This window comes from Panthera pardus, unplaced genomic scaffold (assembly GCF_024362965.1).
Source record: "Panthera pardus isolate Hobbes unplaced genomic scaffold, ASM2436296v1 HiC_scaffold_13, whole genome shotgun sequence".
NCBI classification, from domain to species: Eukaryota; Metazoa; Chordata; class Mammalia; order Carnivora; family Felidae; genus Panthera; species Panthera pardus.
The window spans coordinates 14,303,022-14,328,957 of NW_026526688.1; the positions used below are offsets into that span (position 1 = coordinate 14,303,022).

General features: G+C 40.5%; 1 protein-coding gene across 19 annotated transcripts in view; it reads left to right on the forward strand.

The window, feature by feature from the left end:
- Window positions 1–25,936, forward strand: part of TENM3 (teneurin transmembrane protein 3) — a 1,270,502-nt gene that overhangs the window by 1,211,628 nt on the left and 32,938 nt on the right. For 11 of the 19 annotated variants that reach the window (XM_019422144.2, XM_019422147.2, XM_019422150.2 and 8 more), the window contains 7 exons: window positions 2,180–2,447; window positions 4,243–4,386; window positions 8,427–8,676; window positions 9,509–9,529; window positions 18,121–18,353; window positions 19,434–19,588; window positions 20,585–21,459. In XM_019422144.2, the coding sequence (XP_019277689.1) occupies window positions 2,180–2,447; window positions 4,243–4,386; window positions 8,427–8,676; window positions 9,509–9,529; window positions 18,121–18,353; window positions 19,434–19,588; window positions 20,585–21,459 (1,946 nt within the window). The remainder of the gene's footprint in view (window positions 1–2,179; window positions 2,448–4,242; window positions 4,387–8,426; window positions 8,677–9,508; window positions 9,530–18,120; window positions 18,354–19,433; window positions 19,589–20,584; window positions 21,460–25,936) is intronic. The other 8 variants (XM_019422152.2, XM_053900819.1, XM_053900823.1 and 5 more) reach the window with 3 other exon arrangements.

The following is a 25,936-nucleotide window of genomic DNA, read 5'->3' on the forward strand; positions in this document are numbered from 1 at the left end:
GAAACACATGTTTTAATGAATCAGATTACAGATATTTGTTCCATGGAAGTAGGTTAATGATGACAAAGATAGTAATCAATTATTAAGATAAGAATAACATATGATATCTTGCAGCCTCTAGAAGATCACAGGAAATATATATTAATTAAGGAAAGGACTGCCTTATGTATAGAAAACCTACCAGATTTATGAGAAATTATTTTGGAAATAAGAGGAAACAAATCATATGCCTTAGGGTTCGATCACTTACATTTTCAGAGCCATTCAAGAGTCACAGAATCTATTTTTCAAGCTCACCTATTGGCATTTCACCCCCAAGATAGAAGAACAATGAGTTCTATTTCCATTATACATCCTGTAGCCTACAGCCACACAACAATGCTGTCGATCTTAAATGTAATGGTCTCCCTGAGTCTAACAAAGCTCTGGAAAGTTTCTGTATGTCCGTAAACTATTTTGCCTGAGACAGTCCGTGGCCGGAATCCGTTGGCGTAGTTGGGAAGGAAAACCCCACTTGTAATAAATAGGAACAATATCTGTGAGAGCGTAGCGATGCCTTCTTGATCCGCTAAATTGCCTCACATCTCTCTTCATGCCAACACTGGCTCACGGGCCAGCATGGAAGTTTGCTTAGCCCACTCTTTTGTGCTGCTTGTTTATACTGAAACTGACCACCACAACCTCACTGTCGTGGGTTCCACTTAAGTCATTAAAACTCAGAGGCGACAGCTAAGCATCAATCCTAGCTGTTCCACGCGAGAGGAGCTAAATGCCGCTGACCACTGGATCGCCATTCTGAGATTTTTCTAACACAATCAGGTAGTGCTTTCTGTCTGAACAAAGAAGCTTGATAGGACAATATGAGGAAAGCTTTGCGAGTGTTAACTTAATTCTTAGTAGAGAAAGTGTTGACTTCCTGGTGCGGATCCTTGAGCATAAATGGCCTTGTGCACTTTGCAATATGTGTCTTGTGGTAAACCTGGGAAGAGTGATCATTAGTAACCAAACTAATAGGTGCTTCCTAATCAGCATCTGAACCGTCTGGAAAGATTTTACACACGACGTAAAATATATTTTCAAAACAATTAATGTTTTGGCCTATGTCAGTATGCCTTTGTTAGCATTCATGGAGCCAGTCACATCGATGGGTAGGCTGGAGGGTTAAGAATGTGATTTTTACCAATTTGTAAAGGAGATCATTCATAGGCAGGTGGTTATTTTAACTTTTTACAGTCCAGCTTCAACTCGAAAAGGATACGTTGAGTGTCTTGCCTGTGCATTCAGTAACGCATTAGTTGTTTTCTAGGGAGAAATTGATGCAGCTCCGAAATACTAGTCCATCTGCCATCCTGAACTTGCTATCGTTCTGTTACCTTTCCACATGGATGTGGAATTTGCTACAATTTAACCCAAACGAATTGCTCTTGTTTTGTTATCGCTCCTGTCTTTCTAGGCTGTGACCAGTCAGCTGCTGAGGCTACAGGCCCAGGTTTCAGCCCTAAATGAGCCAGCTGGCGGAGGCCAGATCTTTGGCCTACACCACATCCCTGCTCTAAGCCAGCCATCTTACAAATGTCTGCTCTAATTCTCCAGGGTGATGGGGGTGAAAGATGGGTTAGTGAGAATCGGCTGTGACTATAGGCCAACAAGTCAGTGCATGTCAGCCCGATGGAGCAGTTACAGTGACTTCCGTGTGAGGAATAGCACCTGAGGTATGATTAACTCAAAATAAATGACAAGAAGCTTTTAAGAGGAGAGAAATCGGGCTGGCGGCAGAGTTATCTATAATTATTGAATAAAGTCACAGCTCAGATGTGTATTTGTGAAGAGCAACTCTTTGATGTCTTATTTTAGTTGTTCGTCTCAATTCTGTGGAATCTCTTTTTTTTTTTTAATTTTTTTTTTTTAACATTTATTTATTTTTGAGACAGAGAGAGACAGAGCATGAATGCGGGAGGGTCAGAGAGAGAGGGAGACACAGAATCCGAAACAGGCTCCAGGCTCTGAGCTGTCAGCACAGAGCCCGACGCGGGGCTCGAACTCACGGACGGCGAGATCGTGACCTGGGCTGAAGTCGGACACCCAACTGACTGAGCCACCCAGGTGCCCCTGTGGAATCTCTTTTACCTAATAGTTATCCATGATCGCAGTTTTAAGCTTCCGCTTTTTTCATACCTAGGTACTCCATGAAGAAACTACAATTCCAGGAACAGATCTGAAACTTTCCTACTTGAGTTCCAGAGCTGCAGGCTATAAGTCAGTTCTCAAGATCACCATGACCCAGTCTATTATACCATTTAATTTAATGAAGGTTCACCTTATGGTGGCTGTCGTTGGAAGACTCTTTCAGAAGTGGTTTCCTGCCTCGCCAAACTTGGCCTATACTTTTATATGGGATAAAACAGATGCGTATAATCAAAAGGTCTATGGTCTATCTGAAGCTGTTGGTAAGTTCCTTATCAATATATTTTCAGCCAAAAAAAAATTATCTTGAAGTCAGAACTAATATGATATTATCTTGAAGTCAGAACTAACAAATCACCCACGAAACTCAATGGACAAACAGATGGGAAGGCAGTAAGATTGTCCGTGGGGAGTTCTAAGCTGGTTGGTTGAGACCTACCATGGGAAAACGGAGTGTATTTCCATATGATGAGACAGCATCCCTTTTTTCTGGCTGAAATTATACATGAGAAAATGTTCTGAATGACAGTCCACGGTGTCCCATCCTTTTCTCCCATGTTCTCCTTCCTTACTGTTCTCCTTCCTCTTCTCGTTTTTTTTCCTCACAACTTTGTCTCCATAGCTTTCCTTATCCTTTTTGATGTTTTCCGTATCTGACAATTCGGGTGCTTTCAGCTCACAAGGGTATTTGAGAGGATATAGACAATATTTGTGTTCAGAAATTATCTCAGATCTTTTGACTAGAAGGAGTCAATTCAGTGCAATGACATTCTTAAAACATCGGGTAAAAAGAGGTTAGAGTGGAAGAGAGCCAAAGCATAAGAGACTCTTAAAAACTGAGAACAGGGGCGCCTGGGTGGCTCAGTCGGTTGAGCGTCCGACTTCGGCTCAGGTCATGATCTCACACTGTGAGTTCAAGCCCCGCATCGGGCTCTGTGCTGACGGCTCAGAGCCTGGAGCCTGTTTCGGATTCTGTGTCTCCCTCTCTCTCTGTCCCTTCCCCGCTCATGCTCTGTCTCTCTCTGTCTCAAAAAAATAAATAAAAAACATTAAGAAAAAAAAAATTTAAAAAAAAAAACCTGAGAACAAACTGAGGGTTGATGGGGGGTGGGAGGGTGGGGAGGGTGGGTGATGGGTATTGAAGAGGGCACCTTTTGGGATGAGCACTGGGTGTTGTATGGAAACCAATTTGACAGTAAACTTCATATATTGAAAAAAATAATAATAAAAAATAAAACATCGGGTAAACCAGTTGTTTCACTGAATGATGGGACAGTGTGATCAAAGATTGATGTGAAGAAATGTATGTATGGTATAGCTTCACACTCAACCCAAGAACAGCAACAACCGATGGATGCTTTTTGTTCTACCAGTTTTTACCTGAGAGTATTCTTATTCTGAAATTAATATATACCTTGGGCTTGAATTAGTTCAATCAGATAATTACCACTTCTCCCTCTGCTTTGGTCTCAAATTTAAAACCCATGTTCCATTGTGACTCTGAATCTTCTCATTTGTGATTTGTTCACATTAATCTACTGCTGGTGTTATTGTTCATTTCTGATAGTAACGTGAATATGATGCCATAATCAGACTATCTTTTTTGCTATATTGAACCTTACTTATTGTAAATGTCTTCCACAACTGAATACTCTTGGAAACTACACCACTATAATTATTCAGATGGAAAATGTAATTTTTAGTTGTTATCATCTGATCACCACCCGGGGCTGATTTGTCTGATCTGATTACTTAACCAGGTGCCCAGTCTGGTCTTCATTTTGTGCTGTGGACCCCTTGTGAAAAAGTGGTGTGAGGGGGAAAAAAAATACTAATTTCCTATCAAGTCAATAGAAAAATAATACTTGAAGATCGCTTTTTTTTTTTAGAAAAATACCTTTTATGTGGCCAAATCCTCTCACATAGAAATAAACGCTACTCATAAATGAGTAGAAATATAGTATTAGAACACGACTACGAAGAAAGGCGTTTTATCAAAAACAGTACATTGCGTCTCTGCCCGTAGCTAAGATGAACTGTGATTTGTCTTGATTCCAGTTTCAGTTGGATATGAATACGAGTCATGTCTGGACTTGACTCTGTGGGAAAAGAGGACCGCCATTTTACAAGGCTATGAATTAGACGCTTCCAACATGGGTGGTTGGACATTAGATAAACATCATGTGTTGGACGTTCAGAATGGTAAGATCTTGTTCTCAGTTGACTTGCTTTCCTTCGGATGGATTAGCTTGTGGCAACATTTCTTCCCATGCATGCTGTAGGATTAGAAGTAGGAGAAAAAATATATGTTTCCAAGACCATAGAAGTCTGAAGTGGGAACTACCTAACATTCTTCTTGTGGACTTTGAAACATTCGTATATTCGTCACCAAAATAGTTTTCCCATTTGATTATAAATGACTTAAATGCCGCATTGAAAGTACTCTATGTGGTCGTCCCTACCACAGATTCTCTAGGAGTGTCTACGTCTATAGTCAGTCCATGACTTGATCCACAGTGCGTTAGGAAGGTTTACCAAAAAAAGGAATGGGAGGGGACTTTTTTAAAAGTAAAGAAAAAATAAAAATCCATGTACTTTCCCAAAATATTTCTCTTTTTTGATAATTTTTTTAATGTTTGTTTTTTGAGAGAGAGAGAGACAGAGTGTGAGTCGGGGGAGGGGCAAAGAGAGAGGAAGGCACGAAATCCAAAGCAGGCTCCAGGCCGTGAGCTGTCAGCACAGGGCCAACGCGGGGCTTGAACTCACGAACCGTGAGATCATGACCTGAGCTCAAGTCAGACTTCACTGACTGAGCCACCCAGGCGCCCCACCAAAATGTTTCTAACAGATCTTAATCCTTAAGTAGTCTGAGTATGTCGATTTTTATTTTCAGTTCTTAAATTGTATGTGAGAAAAAAAATTGTTCTCTTGCTCAAACTGGGTTCCTATGCTCTTATTTAACTTTGTAAATATGAGGGAAAAAATACATGAATAATTTGAGAAAAGAGTATTCCTTATAGTAGGCCTTACACTATTGGTGAATATGCCCTGGAAAACCATGTATCAGATATCACAAACCAAAAGACCAGTTACTTGACAAAATTTGACCAGCATAGTCTCATAAAGAATATCATTGATATTAAACAATTTCTGTTGTCCTCGCTGTGTGTCTAACATTTTGCCCACACGCCAGCTACAATCTCAGATAACTTATGGGCACTTTTCTAGAAAAGCGGAGCCTTGATGCAACTTACTGTAGCCACCGGTCCTAAACCACGTCAGTCTAACAACTCTCTACTCTCCCTTTGCAAATAGCCAGAGAAGGAGATGCCACAGTCTTGGAAAAATCATCGAGCTTTGACTTTGCAGAGGTTTTTGGAAGGTTCGAAATTTTGAACGGAGCATGTGATACAACTACGTGTTTAAGATTAACGGTCACTTTTTCAGATTAACGTTACTTTGATACTTGTTCTTTTTATTTAAAAAAAAAATTGTTGTTGGAGCCGACGCGGGTGCATTTTCAGCTTCCGAATGTACTAAATCCAAAGTAGTTTCTAAGCCAGGGCTTGAGAACCCGGTGCCTTACCTCTGGAAGAATATAGTACTGAGCAAACCAATAGTAAGAGGAAAACCACACCGGGAAAACCCTCCACGCCTTTCCTACTCAGCACCTACAGTGCCGAGCTCTGTCCCCATTCCAGCTTTGCCCTGGACGTCAGCTTGCCTCTCAGTGAGCACCCCCTGAAGGTTCTTGGGGAGCAGAGCTGACGGCGAGTGCCACGTGCGGCGCATGCGTGGGGAAAGCGAGACTCCCAACCAAGAAGGCCGCTCTGTATGTTCCCTCTAATCATCGGCGGTGTCTGGACCAGTGGTGTTTCAGGCTGTGCCGAATGTGCTCGTGCCTGCTCTTGATTAAAGTCGGTGAAATCGTATTTCACGGAGGGTGACCGATTGCTGGATTCCTTCAGAAGTTTCTTTATAAACAAAACGGGGGGAGCCTCTCTAGAAACGTTTTGGTCATCGTGAGAATGTAAGGTACGGTTCGCCACCAGTTAGCCCCAGGATTTCACTAAGAGATCGTGAACCAGTGGCAAAGAGCTCCAGGAAAGGCCTGAGGTGGATCTGAGAAAGTTGTAGATATTCCGTATGTGTATATATAATAAAAATACACACACACACTTTCTCTACCGGCATAATATATGGTTCGCTTCTATTAAAATATCAGTTCCGATGTAAAAACTGGGCTACCCCAAATTCTGTCCTCCAAAAGCTGCTATAAATTATACACCGTGTGTCGTTTTTAAACGTGTGTTAACCTAATTCCCGGGGTACACCGATTGTGATTTCACATTTCATCCAAGAACAGTTGGACAAGTGGTGGCTTTTCAAAGTGACACGTGTCTCATTGAATAAACAAAGTGATTTGTAATCACGACAAGGTGGATGAGCTATGAACACGTTTTAAAGAAGACGAGAAGGCAAAAATGGAGACAGTGACAGGTGTTTGTGCAGACCTGGAACTTGAAAGTCAATATTCTAATGTTCGTCTTTTTGTTCTGTCATAATAGAGGAGGATCATGAAGGACCAGTCGTTTAAAGTAATGACTGAATAAATCAGGCTCAGCAGAGAAGTAGGCTGACTGGTGGGATTCTTTGGATGAAAATTACAGACGTGGCTCGTACAGGAAATGGTAGTTCCCTACTTGTCAAATAACGTAATCACAGAAAGAGGGATCTTAGGTATCACTAATGTCTTCTTTGAATATTTAAGGCAAAAGGCTTTTCATATGTTGTTATGATCCAGCCTTATTTAGGTTATTTTTCTTAAATTTGAATAAACCTGTTTTATCTTTCCTGATTTCTCTATGTAACTGTTCTGTGATTATTACATCACTCAAATAGCAGAGCATTCAAAAAGTAATCATAGAATCCACCTAAAAGCGTGCTGAGCTCTAAGAGGAACATAATGATTCTGATCTCTTCTCCACTTTAAAATTATCCCAGAGTGGGAGGAAAAAACACTTTCTCGTGTTTCCTGTTTGTTCTTTCTGGGGATTGATTCTTTTAACAGTGTATCTGCTAAAAAGTATAAGCATTGGCTTGAAGAACCGCTTCGAAATGGAGAACGTTCAATAAATATATAATATGTACAACTTCCAAAGTCAAAATAGCAGGTGGTTTATACAGATAATAACACACTGAGAAGCATCATGAAATATGTATGGAGTGATAACAGCTGACCGTCCAGTATACATCAGACCAAAATGAAACCATTGATCTATATATAATAATGGTAAAGGAATAAGATAAGAATCTCAACTCAAATCTAGTTTCTAACTATGAAAATGTTTAATATTCATTCGCGATTTTGTCTCAGATTTCCACCGAAGACCATAATGGAGCAGACTGGCGTTTTGTCTTCTTAAAATTGTTGGCACTTTCATGCCTTAAAGCAGAATTCTCTTTAAATAATAAATTGCCTCTCCGTAATAGTTTCGTTACGTTTGGAATTTTGAATTACTGCATGTGCGGGCATCCGCATGCCAGATCAGAGAATAACCAAGAATGTTCTTTGGTAGCGTAGCAGTATAAAGGAGGTCTAATATATGCTTTCTAACTTTATCGTCTATGAAGTATGTTTAACTCTTTCAAAACCAGTGATCAACTCGGAAGAAATTCATATTTGTGGCACACAGTTTTTATTGGATTAATATATAATATTTTTAACATCATTCGGCAGTTAGGCAAACTTGGTATTCCCTGAAGAACATGGTGGAGAGCATGGTTCCCAAACTTGGTCGCACATTAGGATTGTCTGGAGGGTTTTTTAAAAGGCTGCCCCCCAGACCAGTTAAATCGGAGTCTCTCGAGATGAGATCTGAGCATCAGTATTTTTTGTTAGCTCCCCAGTCCGTTCCAGTATGCAACGACGTTTGAGAAGCACCGATGTTGACAGTTAGGGCTTTCCATTTTCCTAGTTGATCCTTTGTTTCTTTTACCAGCCCCTTCCTTAAATTCGCAACGGATCGCGATTTTTGTATATATCCTTTGTATTTTGTCACATAATATTTTACACGAAGTGACTGAGTTCTTGTTTTGTTCTGTCCTCTGGAACTTGAAAGAAGAGTTTTCCCAGTCTGTATCTACAAAGCACTGAAGTACAGTTAACTCTAGAGTGGGCGTGGTTAATTTTGCATCTTTGTACTTTTTATCCCAAGAAAAATGCATTTTATGTCTTCTAGGTATACTGTACAAGGGAAATGGGGAGAACCAGTTTATCTCCCAACAGCCTCCGGTCGTCAGTAGCATCATGGGCAACGGCCGCAGGCGCAGCATCTCATGCCCGAGCTGCAATGGTCAAGCCGATGGCAATAAACTATTGGCTCCAGTCGCGTTAGCTTGTGGGATCGATGGCAGTCTGTATGTAGGGGATTTCAACTACGTTCGCCGAATATTCCCTTCTGGAAACGTAACAAGCGTTTTGGAACTCAGGTATGTCTTTCCTTAATTGGGTTTTTTTTTTTTTTAAGATTTTATTTCTAAGTAATCTCTACACCCAATGTGGGGCTCAAACTTACAGCCCTGAGATCAAGAGTCGCATGCTCTACTGACCGAACCAGCCAGGCACCCCCTTCATTTGGGATTTTAACCAAAGCTCAGCATGCCTTTATTTTTTTTTTAAGTGTTTAATCTGATGTACCAGTGTATTATTTAAGTATACCTTCCCCACGTTTAAAATTCTCCTTAGAAAGAAGTTAGATTCTTGGTTAAAGTTGGAAAAAGCACGTATATACATACTATGCCATATAAAAGAGCATAGACTATAAAGTCACCCAAGATATAAAATGTCTCACTGATTCCAGGGAATTTTATATGCTCTGATAGGATGGAGCTATGATTTTCAAATCCCTTTAGAATAACCTCATGGTATAGGTCGTTAGCCTTTTATTTCACACCTGTTGAAATTTAAGAGAGAAAATATTTCCCTGCAGTATCAGAACATAATAGTAAATGAACTAAGGCTGTAACCTTCCAATAAGCAAGTTCACGAGTTGGGTTAACCCATTAGCTATAATACCAAGGGTGAAAGTAATAAATTGTTGCTTTGCGTTGTTCATTTAAGTGTGATGATGAAAATCATCCCATTCTGTAAATTATTTGCTAAGCCTTGGCCTGCAAAATTCATTTCCAGTGTTATTTCTGCTTAAGTTGGGGATTTTCCATACAAATGATTAAAATCTCAGTATGCAACTCATTATTATCTTTTAGAAACTTTTTCTAACTGTGCTTTTTTTTCCCACCTTTTTTATCTGCTTCCACCAAGAAATAAAGATTTTAGACATAGGTAAGCATCTTGCTGAAAGGTTACTATCTATTTTCAAATGTCCTTTTTGCACTTTGATGTGACTCTCTGACATTGTTTTCTAAGAATATTTCATCATGAGAGAGGAAATTCCGTATCACAGAACATCGAAGGAATTAAAACTACTTAAATGAGCCATTATCCTGCAGTATATTGTAAAATATATTATGCAATATCATCTGAAAAGCTGTTTTCAAATTGGTTAATAAAATTTGTCACAAAAAATACCACAACGCACATCTCTGTGTAAGAAAAATACTTCTCAATTTCAGTTACCAGCTCACTTAATCTAAGCCATATTGAACAGAACAAAATTCAAAGCATAGTAGACGTTCGGGCAAGTTTAGGTTGACCAATAATCAGGGCAGATCCCAGTTTATTGGGCTCAAAGCTTATTCAATTTGGGGGATTCTGCTTAAGAAAAAGAATCTCAAAATAGTTTACTTTGACAGAGTTTTACAAACGTAAGATCATGTGTTGCCTGGGCCCTCGCTGGGCTTGGAAGGAACCCATACGAGAGAACCCTAACGCTTACGCTTTGTTGACTTTCTGGTAAATTCATCACTGTTGTAGTTTATATTTTCCCCAGCTAAGAGAGTTACTAGATTTGAGTTTTAAGAAGTAATGTTTTCACTGACACTCTTACGAAGGAAAAGACTTTCTTCAAAGCTAAGGAAGAGTATCAGCTCAGATGTTTTTCAAATTCTATTTGATATGTACACTTAGCTAGAGAAGGTAAAAGCTTGTGCATGGGCACTGTTGACTGAAAAACTCTCCCCAGGACAACAAAAAAGGAAAAGGACAATGCATTTTGAAGTAAAGCTCGCCAAAAAAAAAAGCAAGCCATATTGGACATGCCGCATCTAGTTTGGCCAATATAATATCTAATGAAATGGTACCAGAGGGAAAAAGAAATGATAGTTCATGTGAGATCCTTGAGATGAGTAAATCAACATAATCCCTTTAAACTGTGTTGTAGAGACTGACAAGTAGGAAATAAAAAACAAAGTTCTGCTGGAAGATGAGTAGCTGTTGAATATCAGTATGACCAGGCATGGTCCCACGACCTTTTCCCAAGATCCCCTTTTGATCTCGTGCTATCAGCTAATAGCCCGGTCACAAGCTCAGATTCACGCTGCATTTCTTCGGACTGCTGCACCCGCATATCTCTGCTATTACAAACCACGGCAGAATATCAAAATTTTTCTGGCCTTGGCCTCTAGGTAACTGGAGGAGAGAGGAAAGACACCAACTAAACGTGAAAATGCTGCAGGCGATACAGAAAAAACTACCAAAGAGGCCACTTTTTAACAAACCAGCCTCTATTCCACGCCAGACACAGGGCCAGATATTTTATGTACTTATCACAGATCCACACAGAAGTCCTTTAGGATCACAGATGAGGTCATCGAGGCTCAAGGAGGTTACTTTTCTCCCCTAAGAAACATAACTGAGGGATGGGGAGCGGAGATTGGGACCACTCTGAACAGTGTGTGCATTCCATGACGCCACCGAGCTAGTGTCGATGGGTCCAAATGGCTGGGATTCTGTGGGATAATTACCTGGGTATATAAAAAGCTAAATTTATTTCACAGGCATTTGACAAATTACGTGGAGCTATAATCTCTTTCTCTGGAAGAAAAGAGGCGAGAGCTACATTATTAACAGGACTTTATAATATGAGCTCATTACGTACTAACTCATGGTGTTTGGCCGTGATACTCATTGTAATCCCTCTCTCATGATCCTCCTTCACCTTTCTCCTCCGTGTGTTATCCTGGCTACATTTGAGCTTCTGCATTTCCCTTGTGGCCCTGCATGTAAAAGACACTGGGTTTTATATTCATCCTTGCTAAGGCGGTGTTGACCGATCACTCACCATGTACTAGGCACTTCGACAAATAGTAATACAAGAAAATCCATACTCTCAGAAGTCACAGTCTAGTAGGGGAGACAAGATATGTACGTAACAGCCTAAGTGACATCCTCGGTATCATTCTTTGATGCTTCATTATATCCATGGCTTGTTCTGTGAGAGTAGTTCTGTTGAGGAAGAGATTACGGGGAGATACGGGTATGGTAAGGCAAAGTTCTCTGGAGGGTTGATATTTGACCTACATCTAAAAATGAAGTCTGTTTAAACAGAAAAACAGGAAGAAAGGAAGATAGTCATGAAGAAGTAATCTAGAACAAATGATGTTACTGGGGTTTAGGAAAGGCATGAGTAAGACATGTTCTGAGAAGAATCCGATTTACCTGGGTGGAACAGGGGATCCATGCTGGTAATAATGAGAGATACAGGTAGAAAGCCAGGTTAGGGTCAGATTGCTTAGGGCCTTGAGTGCTCTGAGGAGTTACTCTTCTGTCCTACAGGACGACAGAGACAGTGGGAACCCATTTTCTGACCTTGAACAAGACGGCGCCATACCCCAAATGGCCTTTGGGGAAGATGAATCTGATGTCCGTGTTTAGGATCAGTTAGAAAGCCGTTGCCTAAAACCATGAGATGCTAGGAACCTAAATTAGTATGGCTAGCAATGCAGGAAATCAACCCATAAAATAAAGAAAGGCAGAGAATGAACACACTGTATATGGGTGGTAAGGAAGAAGATGTAGAAAATACCCAAGGCCTTTGAGCCCAAGTCACCGATGAAATGACAAAAATAGGGATTCCATTTGTCTCATAATTAATTAATCAAAATTGGCTTCACAAAAGCAAGATATTTTGACTCACTGAAGCTACTCTATTTAGCTCAAAAAATTAAAACTCTTATCAGATACTTCTTTCTATTTGCCTACTAATGTCAACTTGCTCATCCTAGATGATAGGATCCTGCTGGCTTTCTCCTTATCCCCACTTTCATGGCCAACGTAACAGTCATGAAGCGCTTAGGAACAGATGATAGGAGGGGAAAGAAATTGTAAACTATGTCTAAATACACAAAAATGAACAGTGTAGTCAGTTAATGATTAATGCATAAAAATGCATGCTTCTGGTCCTCTTACTATGTTTCCCACACTCATTAATTGGACGGATGGAGGAAATAATTAATAGAAATAGTGAATAACAAAATCAATGCAAAAAAACATAGGTTTTTTAATTTTAAAATTCAAAGTAATCCATCATACCAAACGTAATAAGTACTGCCAGGATATTATATCAAGTCAAAGTCTCTGGCTAGACTTTAATGAATGAATAGATATAAATACTACTCAATCAACATGTTAAATTTTTTACATAAATGGAAGCTTCTGAAATTCTTAACATTTAAGTTTCTCTTGGCTCTACTAAACATTTCCCCCTGTGTTGTTTATAGTATTAGTTTGATAACAAACTCCTTTTGTAGGTAGTAAATTTTGGCTCATCCCTGTTCTAATTCTTTAAAATTCCAAAGTAAAGGGACTTAAATTAGTTAACTAACACCAGCCAAGAGGTAATAAAACATGTAGGACTAAAAATCAACTTTGTGAATTTTATATTACCAATTAAAAGATCAAAGAAGGTGCCAATCACAGGTCTGTGAACTTGAATCAGTGAACGTTTAGATACAAAATTATAAAAGCTTGATTCAGCACTTCTTGACTTAATATTTAAAAATCAAACAGGCGCAGAAATACCACATCCCAAAGCCCTGCTTGCAATCATCTAAACAGTCTTCGTTGCCAGAAAAGAGGCATTTTATTGTTCTACATAAGTATAATTTATGCTTTTCTGTGTCCTAAAGGCTACGGCACAATTTCCAATAAAAAGATTAAAGTGCTAATGATCTCTGTTCTATAGCTTGTTCTTTGCAAATATTTCTCTAGTCTAACAAGTTGCATTATGACAAAATGAATAAGCAAATCCAGTCTGCGCGTCCATGGGATGGGACCATGGGGAAGTCGGCTTAGGGATTGTGGCGATCCAGGCAATGTAGCACGAGTCATCAAGGTGCAATATACTAAAAGTTTCAACTTGCTTTGATTTTGCTGCTCTTAGTGAAAATCGTAATGTTATTTTCAGACTTTCTGAAATGAAAACCTTGATCAGTTGTACAAGAAGGCCATTAAACCTCTCCTGGTGAACAGAGATTCCCTCAAACCATGCATTTTGGGTTTTTTTTTTTAACGTCAATTTATTTTTTCAGACAGGGAGAGAGACAGAGACAGAGAGCATGAGTGGGGGAGGGGTAGAGAGAGACACACACAGAATGTGAAGCAGGCTCCAGGCTCTGAGCTGTCAGCACAGAGCCCGACACAGGGCTCGAACCCATAGACTGTGAGATCGTGACCCGAGCCGAAGTCTGACGCTTAACCAACTGAGCCACCCCGGCTCCCCAAGCCATGCATTTTGTAAATCCCACACTCCAGCTACCAGCAGCCAAGCGCACTCAGTCATCGTAGCCTTACGTTTCCACATGAGACGTATTACTGACCTAAAAACTCACCACCCATTTGCACCCGCACACCAGCCTCTCCAGGGCTTTGGCTTTTCGGGAATTTGGAGCGCAAGTACTAACTCATTCTGTCAGAAAACTCTGCTTATGTCAGGTGTCCTTGAACCCCAGACCCATCCCATGTATTGTTCAGAGCTTCTCTGCCTCCAGTCAACTGAAAGTTTCCAAACTCACTTTTTCTTTTTCTTTCAGTGCTTTTGGTCCTGCTCCCTCTTTTCCTTTGAAAGGGGCTGGGGTCCCAGAACCAGCTCTAATTTGCCATGCTAAGCTGCGCTGCAAAGAACTTACCCAGTTCTCATTTCCTACCATTCTGTGGGGAATGTTTCCAGAAGTAAACTCTCTTCTCCGGGGCCACATACGCCTCCACATTTGTTATTCTGGACAATGGAGTTGTGTGCAAAATTAGAGCTTTCATTTGGCAGACATTTTTAAAAACCGTCGACATATGTTGCTTGATTTAGAAATTTCTGTGCCTTCAAAGAGGGAGACGCTGTGGAACAGGAAATCCAAATATAAGCACCACTTCGGACATTCTCTTATTACTGTCCCACTGGAATAAAGCTGATGTCAATAAAGGCAAAGCTTAGGACTTTAATGTCCATTATTTTTGCACCAAGAAACCTTATGACCTGTAGCTCAAGGGGCCACCTCAAAAATCCGTTGTTTTATTCTCAGAACGACGCACATCAAAACTATGTATAATTTTTTTATATCATTCTTTATCAGGATCCTAAAGTTTTTATTCTCCTTTATTGTAAACCCATGATTTATATAGTTAAAATGGCTCAGTATTAAAATTCTCCCTTGTACGCTATTAAATGAAAAAGGCAAGATATAGAACAGCATAATGGCTTTTGTGCAAAAATATGTGTGTGCCTATAAATGGGTACCTCTTTTAGGGAGTATGCTTTTTAATCATGGAATATTGGAGATAAAAGGGGGTAAGGGAGAATCCTTCCACTATCCATTTTATATAGGTCTGGACAGTTTATAGTTACAAGTGGGTTAAGTGGACAGGGAGATCATGATCCAAGATTTGGGTTGTTTTTATACACCTTTGGATTGAAAAAAATGAATTAAAATTCTTTATTTTTAAAACTGTCTCCTAGAAGTTGCTCTTGAAGGAGTTTTCCACAAATAGCCTTTTCAGCAGGTATTTTAGAAAAGACCTGTAAAGAGGGTGAAAAGGACTTCATGATTAAGTCCCACTATCCCAGGCTTCTGATAAAGGATGTCACTTAAATGAATAATTCTGCATATTACCCTCCACTTGAAAAATTACTGAATGTTCCCATAACTCATCTTGCTTTGAAAATTCAGAGGAACAATTGATTCTGGTACTTCAGCACTGAGACAAAAAGACCCTGGCATGGTCTCATGGATATGGTACCTTTCCACCCTTTGTACATGTAAAAGGAAGAGAGGCTTCTTGATATAATGTTCTTAAAAGTGACCTTGCAGCTTTATAAAGGTGTTTCGTATGAATGCTTAACTCCAACTGAATTTACATTGGATTGCATTATTCATTTACCTTTATCCTCATTACCCTGGAAACAATTCAAAGTGCATGTTTAAAGAAGGGTCTGCATTGTTTGAATAGTTTAGGATGTTCTAGCCTAACAGCAAGACCAAGGAAACAAATTTGAACGTAGCCATTGTTTTTCTTCTTAACCTTTCCAGAAAGCTAGTCGTACTTTAGATAGCTATCGATAATCATCGCACTCCTACACTGTGTAGAGTTACAAGTCGAAAGACACACTGCAACCCAAGAGGAGGCAGGACAGAAGCAGATATTAAGAACAGCTAATGCTTGTTGCATATGTATTACGTACTAGGCACTGTTCTAAGCATTTTATCTGTATTAGCTCATGTCACCCTCTCAGCATCCTATGAAATATGTATTATTATTATCACCTTTCCAGATAAGGAATCAGAGGCACAGACGAGTTAAATAACTTGCTCAAAGTCATGAGGTTTAGTGAGTGAGGAAGCTAGGATCCAGACCCAGGCAGTCTGTTCTAGAGGTCATGCTCATAGGTACACAACGGACAGGAAAATGTGTGTGTGTGTGTGTGTGTGTATTGTGTGTCTATGTTTTCATAACTGGCTATATGACTAGTTCTAATCAGTATATAATTGAGGAGATAGGAAAGAAAAGAGAAGTCTTTCCACAATGGTATTTCACAATAGACCCAGTTTGATTGCATTACGTTACAGTCACCAACCATATATCTAAAAGACCAGCTCCGTCAATACCAGGCTGTTCATAGGGGGGAAGAATCTCTTAAAATTACTCTGAAGATGATCTTGATATGTAACTTTTCACTTCATTACAGAGTAATAAACTACCACATTAAGGAAGGCAGTACGTCTGTGCATTTGACATTTCAGGCATCGACTTAGAAAAGCGATACAATGACTCTTCACATGGGCAGGGGTCCATAGCCCAGTGGTTCTGAAGCGTCTTCGTCTCAAGTGACTTGTATCTCCCTGCATCCTTTGTGTCACTATTCACCCTCTCACACTTATCACACACTCAAGACCTCTTGCTCAAATATGTCTCTTGTCGCCAAAAGATACGGAAGGGTAGAAAGGAGACCCGAAACCTGGAGGTGGTCAAGCTTTCGCGAGTCTCGGTGTTTCGGTGTGAATCCACTTAACAGCCAGAGGCTTCAGAGCTCCAGAGGGTCTCTACAGACGCCACGTGTGGCCAGCTCTGTGGCCACGTGGGCACCCGATGTAAGACACGCTCGTGAAACCAAGAACTTGGTATTTTAGCAGTAGACTCACAGGAGCCCTGAAGTACACATATTGACCACTTTCAAAGGAAGAGCATTAAGTAGTGAGAATTGTGTCATTAGAACCTAATAGTAATGAGAAAACCACTACACTACGCCATTATTTAGAACAAATATTTTCATATAGTTAGATTTATACCCCATCTTTTAGATATTCACATGTAAAACAAATGGAAACAAGTATAAAAGTGTGGGCGGGGAGAGAAAAAAAGAGAGAGAAAGAATGAGAATAAATTGGTAAAACGCTAAGTTTGTCGTGAAGATAACGTAGAATCCAGTGGATTCTTGCCTGTCAACATCTTTGTCGAAAACACTGGAATGTTTGTTTCCAGAAGGCAATATTTGCACATGGTACAAAATCCCATTAATCCTAAGAATGTGATGTCGAGTGTTCATAAGGAGATGAATGAACTTTTTAATTCCACCTAAGGGTCCTAATTTGTCCATTGCTTGGTAATGTTGGTCTTCCCATTTGTCACAGGTAACGGGACGTAGGATAGTTTACATTTGTGCTACTTTCTACGTGTCACATTGAGGCAGTATGTTTTGTGAACAAATGCCTGCATCTCACCAAATTCTCAGACCGGTCTTAAGGCAGCTTAATTTACAACTTTTGAAGTAAAACTTGACAGAACTACCCTTCTGGCTCACTGCGTGAGGCCGGCATCTGAGACAGCCTCGTACACGTGCATGACCTCCTTTTAGTACGTAACCCTGTTGCTCAAGACAAACACTAACTGCATCAGATCGCCCTCCTGGATTATGATAGAGCAACGAAGACAGACCCGATGGTGCATTTTGTCAGGGGCAGGCGTTCATGTGATTAGGATTTGTAGCAAAACAGGAGAATTCCCTCTGATGAGGTGCAAGGGACATGAGTAGTATGTTACACTTCACCGGGGTTTGATAGAGACACCCTTCCCCTGGAATAAACTTTATGTCGATCACTCAAGAGCAATTTATTAATGGCTTTTCATTGATCCAAAAGGATTTAGAGAACTTGCTTCTTTGTTTTAGGCTAGAAGCGTATCGCCTTCTAAAGGGAATTATTTTCCAAGATGGCTGTTTTAATAAATTTAGTAAATTAAATCCTCAGCCACCAGCAAAGAAAGAAAGCAATCCTTTTAGAGCTTGCCTCCAATTCTTTACCGCCATTCTTTGAAGTCGTTATTAAATATGCTGTTCGTTTTCCAGTCTTTAATAATGGATTTCAGTTTATAATCAGTTTCCCATGATCTGTTTTATTTTGCCTTTCATTACGCACCCCCCACCCCCCCTCACCCCTGTGTATTAGGAGTAAACTGCCTTGCGATGTTTATGTGTGATCCTTTTTTTACAGCAGCAACCCAGCTCATAGATACTACCTTGCGACTGATCCCGTCACAGGAAATCTGTATGTTTCTGACACTAACACCCGCAGAATTTATCGCCCAAAGTCACTGACGGGTACAAAAGACTTGACTAAAAATGCTGAAGTGGTTGCAGGGACGGGGGAGCAGTGCCTTCCATTTGATGAAGCCAGATGTGGAGACGGAGGGAAGGCTGTGGAGGCGACACTCATGAGTCCCAAAGGTACTGGCATTTATCAATTTGAGGATTTCTTTTTATTAAAAAAAAAAAAAGATACAAAATCCAGTTAGTGCCTGATTGTGTTTAATGCTGAGTCTAACATTTTACCCTCCACCGTGTTCTAGAAAGCTGTTTCACATCTAGTGTTTTTAAAAGCCATTTGGCGTGAAATTGCTAGAATCCTAAGTTGATTTTACAGCAAATACTGGGTTCTTGGCATTTTTTTATCATACCATTTTTTCACCTTTTCAAAGAATAAAGCAACTAGCCTGTATTATTCAGGTCACATCCTGTTAAACTTCAAGGAAGTGTCCAGATTCTTTTCATTGTCCTGGAATTTCTTTGTCATGAATGAGTCCCGGGCCTCTTTAAAAACCATCACTAAGCAACCGTATTAGTCCTCACCCAGTTTGGAGCTATTAAACTTTTGTTTCTATGCCATGGGAAAAAATGCTTGCTGTGAGGAATTTCTAGAGGTGACAAGGGCTAAAATTCTGTGTGACAAAGGTTTCTAGCTTTTAAACCAGTTGGGACTGACTCCTTGCTCATGTACTATCTCCTTCATTACAATGTTTTTTGGTTTAAGACTTTTTTTTTTTTTTCCATTATAGCTAGCGACTATTATGTGAACGAGGACTGGAAAAAAAGCATTTGTTGTACTGAATTATTCATAATAGCAAATTTCATTGTAACAAGGTCAACAGAACGCTAACCTTGGCTTAGATCTGTTTTTGTTAGAATATAGTTACTCTAAGTTCCGAGTAACAGAATCTGACCTGTTTCTACCATTGATAGTCAACCAACAGTATACAGATGTTATAATTTTACAGTTAAAACTCAGGTACAGCCTGTATGATTCGTACACTAAATGGGGATTCTTACAGATTTGGGTTATTTATTACGTTTTATGTTGATTTGTGTCATAAATGCCTCTGTTGGGTTTTTCCTAACGTAATTACAATCTGCAGTCTTACCTGCTACCTATCACCCATGTTATCCCTGGGGTTGAACGTTGAATTTAATGATGGGCCTAAAAATAAATCACGTTTGAAAAATTGGTAACACTTACTTCTCTTGGAAAAGGAATGGCAATTGATAAGAATGGATTAATCTACTTTGTTGATGGAACCATGATCAGAAAAGTTGATCAAAACGGGATCATATCAACTCTCCTGGGCTCTAACGATCTGACTTCAGCCAGACCCTTAACTTGTGACACCAGCATGCACATCAGCCAGGTAGTTAAAATCTCAAGCTGCATTGTGTGTTTTTCTTCTAAGTGTCTTGATTTACTAGGTCAGTAGACTGTGACGGCCCCATATTAAACTGGATATATCAGGTGTGGTGTTAGTTGTAACAAAGCTGTTCCATTGAAGTGTATCTCAGGAGCTCATAAAAAGTTATTTGGGGGGCGCCTGGGTGGCTCAGTCAGTTAAGCATCCAACTCTTGGTTTCTGCTCAGGTCATGATCTCACAGTTTCGTGCGTTCGAGCCCCACCTCAGGCTCCGTGCTGATAGCGTGGAGCCTGCTTGGGATTCTCTCTCTCCCTCTCTGCCCCTTCCCTGCTCACACTGTCTCTCTCTCAAAAATAAATAAATAAACTTAAAAAAAAAAAAGTTATTTTCTTCCGTAGTTCTGCATTTGATGAATTCAGTGAGATTACAAACAATTAGCACTAAGAAATGCTAAAGCATTTGTAATAAAATACCAGTAGAGTAGCAGCAGGCAGATATCCCAAAAAGAACAAAACAGCTTAAATCTCCAATCTTCTGATTGCATGAGCTCTTTAAGTAGTAGAGAGAACCCACTAAGATTAGTCCCAAGGGACTTCTATTTAGAATTAGGAACTTAACTGTTGGCCTGATTGAAAACACAATAAAACACTCATATATTCAGAACCTAGAAAGCCTCGACGTGTGGTGGGTATTACTGCTAAAGGAGCATATGTGTTCATGTATCATCGATGCCTGTTAACTCACCGCTTAAAGGTTCATTTGCTCTTTGGCTATGATTTGCAAATCTTTCAGCAAGCGGCGTTTTTCACTAACGTGCTATTTCCCGCATTTGTCTCCACTCCAGATTTTTAAGTTTATTTTACAGTAGCTCTTCAAAAAACAATTTTGAAACAGTTGATCAAATTAAGGGTAATTTCCTTGAATGGTCTAATTTACTCTTCTGGCAAATTAACTGCCGCGCAGTAACTGACTAACCAGACCTTTTCGTTTTCATTAAGGTACGTCTGGAATGGCCCACTGACCTCGCCATTAACCCCATGGACAACTCCATTTACGTCCTGGATAATAACGTAGTTCTGCAGATCACTGAGAATCGCCAAGTGCGCATTGCTGCGGGACGGCCCATGCACTGCCAAGTTCCAGGCGTGGAATATTCTGTGGGGAAGCACGCGGTTCAGACAACTCTGGAATCGGCGACCGCCATCGCGGTGTCGTACAGCGGGGTCCTGTACATTACTGAGACCGATGAGAAGAAGATTAACCGAATCCGGCAGGTCACCACAGACGGGGAGATCTCCCTGGTGGCGGGCATACCTTCGGAGTGTGACTGCAAAAACGACGCCAACTGCGACTGTTACCAGAGTGGAGATGGCTACGCCAAAGACGCCAAGCTCAGCGCGCCGTCCTCCCTGGCCGCTTCCCCGGATGGCACCCTGTATATCGCGGACCTGGGGAATATCCGGATCCGGGCCGTGTCCAAGAACAAGCCTTTCCTTAACTCCATGAACTTGTATGAAGTTGCCTCCCCAACTGACCAGGAACTCTATATCTTTGACATCAACGGCACCCACCAGTATACTGTAAGTTTGGTCACTGGTGATTACCTGTACAATTTTAGCTACAGCAACGATAACGATATCACCGCTGTGACAGACAGCAATGGCAACACCCTCAGAATTAGACGGGACCCGAATCGGATGCCAGTTCGGGTGGTGTCTCCAGATAACCAAGTGATATGGTTGACGATAGGAACCAATGGATGTTTGAAAAGCATGACTGCCCAAGGACTAGAATTAGTTTTGTTTACGTACCATGGCAACAGTGGCCTGTTAGCCACAAAAAGTGATGAAACTGGGTGGACAACGTTTTTTGAGTAAGTATATCCACATTCTGCTCTGATTATAAAGTGCTGTGATACGGTGAATAGACTCTTAAAAATTTACATTCTTGAGGGCAGGTGGGATCCCAGTTTTGGGGGCCCTGGAGCTTCTGTAATTTTTGGATCCCCCCCCGCCCCCTCGGAAAAATACAAAATTAGACTCAGGGCCTTGGGAGGGACCCACACAATGAGAAGTTCTGAGGCTTCCGTGTCATTGGCATCGTGGTCAACGCCTCTGCTTAAGGGTTAACATTTTGCTTCATACGCACCCAGTATATTAGCAGCAGACATTTGGAGAAATATACTAGAGTTTTGGTTTTACGCATAAACCCTCCGGGTCTACATTTGCCCAGGTGATAAAGCTGATTATGTTGGGAGCCGTCACCGATGAACGTCAAAAACATTTACAATGACGGGGACGCCTGGGTGGCTCGGTCGGTTAAGCGTCTGACTTCGGCTCGGGTCGTGATCTTACGACTCGTGGGTTCAAGCCCCGCGTCAGGCTCTATGCTGCCAGCCTGGAGCCTGCTTGGGATTCTGTGCCTCCCTCTCTCTCTCCGCCCCTCCCCCGCTCGTGCTCTGTCTCTCTCTCTCTCTCTCTCTCTCTCAAAAATAAATAAGCATTAAAGAAAATTTTTGTGAACATTTACAATGAAGCTGGCTGTTTATGTCAGTGCTACAAATGTCATTCTTATCCAATAGAAAGGCTTCGCTTTTTGTAAGCAGTTATTGGAAATTTAAACTGCACTTAAAAGGACCTTCCCACGAAATGCAAATCGGCAAGGGCCGTCACTGCGGAAGCAGATGAAAAAGTACGAGGTTCGGGCTGCCAGCATATTCTACTATGTGGAGTAGTGGTCCAGGCAATGTGCTGTGTGAACGGTCCCATTTTGTGAGGTCAATCAGAATGAAATGAGAATCAGCCATTGTATATTTTATGGGATATGTACTTTGCAGCGAACGCAGATGTAAAATCATTTTCGATTACTGTTCACTTCACTAACGTCGCACAAACCGTAAGGGGAAATTAGATGGCATGTTGACAAATGCAGAATAGTCCTTGAGATGAATATTGAGCTCCTTAGTGTGATTTTTGCAATGATTTGAGAAGGCAAAAGTATTTTCTGTAGGAGCACACCTCTACAATTATAACCCAAGTCAGTAGAAAAAGAAAACGATCCAATATACAAATATTTTCCGTACAACTTTTCTGGAATGGATCTTCTCCATAAAGCTGAGTTCTCCTGTAGCTTGAATTGCTTTTCTTTTTTGACAGGTTCCCTTTTAATAAAATGAATGTTACCCAGCAGCATGATTTTGTCAGAGGAACAAACCTTTTCAATTGAGTTACATTAAAATTCTGTTCTTAGCATTCCTGTTGCTCATTTTAGGATCGCAATAGGAAAGGAATAAATTGGAAGTTAATGGAAAGTGCTTCCTTTGCACCGTTTTCAAAGCGATAGCGGGCTGGATTGCCAAAGAGGCAAAAAAGAGTCCAGGAAAAGTGCTACCATCGGATGAGACTGGGCAGGAGAGCTGCTCTGATTATAAGACCTTCAGGAAATGATGGTGGCATTGGGAGGGTTTCAGTTTAGTTAAAAGCCAGGGAGAAAAAAAATAGAGAATTAAGTTTTCAGTCCAGTCTGGGACTCAGGCTCTGCTCTGCGGGCCGCTTTTGAGTGTGTCCTTATTTGTTCCCGGGAACTGACATTGCATAGAAGTTCATCGTGTGGGTTACTGCTGACACATGAACTTCCTACAACAGATAGTGTGGTTTACTTAGGACCCGCAAATATATTTTAATCAACTTTGGAAAATTAGACAAAGGGATATGCTCCATTGGCGGAGTTGATCTGGATTAGTAAAAACAAATTTGGGATTTTTTCACCTTTTTTTTAAAAAAGAAAGGATGGTGTGCAAAGAGGGCACATTTCTCTCATAACGGATATGCAAACTTCGAACCTCAAATTTAGTTAAGAATCAGCACAGCAGCTAAAGTAGAGGTTGAGTTGGCAAGCCAATCTCGTGACTCTAAGGGGCAAGCATGGTTTTAAAGAACAGACGTTTGGAATACCTGGGTGGCTTAGTCCGTTAAGCGTCTGACTTCAGCTCAGGTCATGATCTCACGGTTTGTGGGTTCGAGCCCCACGTCGGGCTCGCTGCTGTCAGCAGAGAACCCACTTGGGATCTTCTGTCCCCCTCTCTCTATGCCCCTCCCCCCTCTCAAAAATAACTAAACATTTTTAAAAACATAAAAGCAAAAAAATAAAGAGTAAAAGTTTGTAATTAACTTTTACTTTTTAATTAAAGAGTAAAAGTTTGTAATTGTACCTCACAATCATTCCTTCCCTAATACAAATTCATCACACATCATATTTAAAGTATAACTATTCAATCCTATCTAAATAAGCTAGGGCAACTAATACGAAAAGCATTATTAAAATATTTTACCAAATATAAACCCATAATCATGTATCTATAGGTACATAAATATACACACACGTATGTTTTGTATAATTTAAAAATACAGTAGTTTAATAAACCCATGCTTCAAAAATTTTTTTTCTAATAAAAGTAACAGAAATACTACTTTCTAAAAGCCACGTTTTTATTACTTTTTCTCTAGATGTCTGCAGCCAAGGCATAACTAACTGTTTAAGAAACACAGGGCACTTAACCTACGTAACTGGGAATCATCATGTCAGAATAACAAGCGATCATTTATTTTTTTCTTTCTGTACATTTTTATACTTTGGCTGTGAAAGAGCAAGGGCCCATCTCTTCTAAGCTTCAGAAACTTTAAAACACATTCAAAAGTAAGTGCATGAAAGAAGCGACGGGAGGGTCCTTACCAAGCAGCCCCTCCCATAGTGATCTCTGTTCTGACAAGCACATCCTGTCTGCGAAAGTGTGTAGCTCCTGACAGGTAAACTTAGCCCTGATCCCTGCTCATCAGAGCCTTGACAAGAGGTTCTGCTTATTACGCTGTGATTTGGACATGTGCCTGGGTGAAGGTGCTGGGGACAGCGGGGGACTCTGAATCCCCCGCCCCGACTTCCTTTGTGTTTGCTGTTATTGGAGAGCTGACAAACCCCCACAATACCAGGAATATCTGTAATATTCCCCTTCAGATGTTCGCAATACTCTGTGTCTAATTTAGACTTATAAGAATGTTTGGTAGTTTCATAAAGAGGGGATGTGGGAGGTTTGACAACGGTCAGACTGGGTTCTATGAAAACCACAAGGAGATTGGGCAGGGGGAGGGGAGGAGTCACCATTCCCAGTTGAGAAACACCTGTTTACTATGACGTTCATGACACCAGTGCCTAGAGTTGATACAGGCTTTATAGACATCTTTCTGCACAAATATCGCACAAAGAGAAATTAAACTTTTTAGCCCAGATTCCCAGTCGTACATGTCCAGCTTTCTATCTAGCCTAGTGCCTTAAAAGCCTTGAGATTAAAAGCTTTGTAGGATAGAAACAGATGGCAGAGACCCAGAATCAATAAATTTGCCTCGTGATAAAATACAGTCGCTATAGTTTCTACCAAAGAAATTTTAGAAGACAGTTAGCTCAATTACTTACCTTATATGTTTTAATTGTATTACTCGTCTCTTAGTACCAACTTTAGTTTACCATTAATGTGCCACAGTTTCTAGGAATACAGAATAAAATGTGAAAGTATTTCATAAAATGCACACTAATTGTGGCTCCCGTGACGCCTGGAACGCATACAGAATTCTTCCAGTAAATACTTGTTGGTGGAAGGAATAGAGAGATAAACCAAAGATGTAGACGAGTTAATTTTATTTATAGAGAAGAGCCTCACAGAACCCATACCTGGCTCTTGTCCAGGCTCCATTGAAAGAGTACCATATAAATTCTGCTCTCTTGCTTTCTGAAGTGTTTTGCACTCACTGTACCGATAACTGATGCTGAAAATAATTAACTAATCTCATTCTTCGTTGCTTATATTTTTAAATATAGTTACCCAATAGTACATGCTTACCCAGTTTCTTTTTGCTTTACAAAATGAGGATTTCCTCAGTTGGTGCTATGAGTCAAATAATTAAGAAAAAAAATGACTTCGTATTGATAGCACTTTCTTCTGAAATGTTGCTGTTAAGGAGCTAGCTGAGAGTCAAGACAGAAAACATGTCCCACGCAGGTGCCGTTGAAGTGTATTGTTATACCTGGTGTCAGGAAGGATGACTGTAGGAAAAGAAATTGAGATTCCTATCAGTCACCAGTAGAAGAGGCTGATTTTTTAGGGTACACAGATAGTTTCCAAAGTACAAGAGCCTTCGTTTCAAAACCTAGAGATAGCATTTTCTCCGTAGCAGCAGGTGCTGTCTGTGTTGCTTGCAATGATTGTGTCCCTATTGGGGTTTGTTAGAGGTGTGGCCAGTCTTCTTAGACATGGTCCTGGACGGAATGATAGGAAGTCTACAGCGGGTAGCACAGGGTTT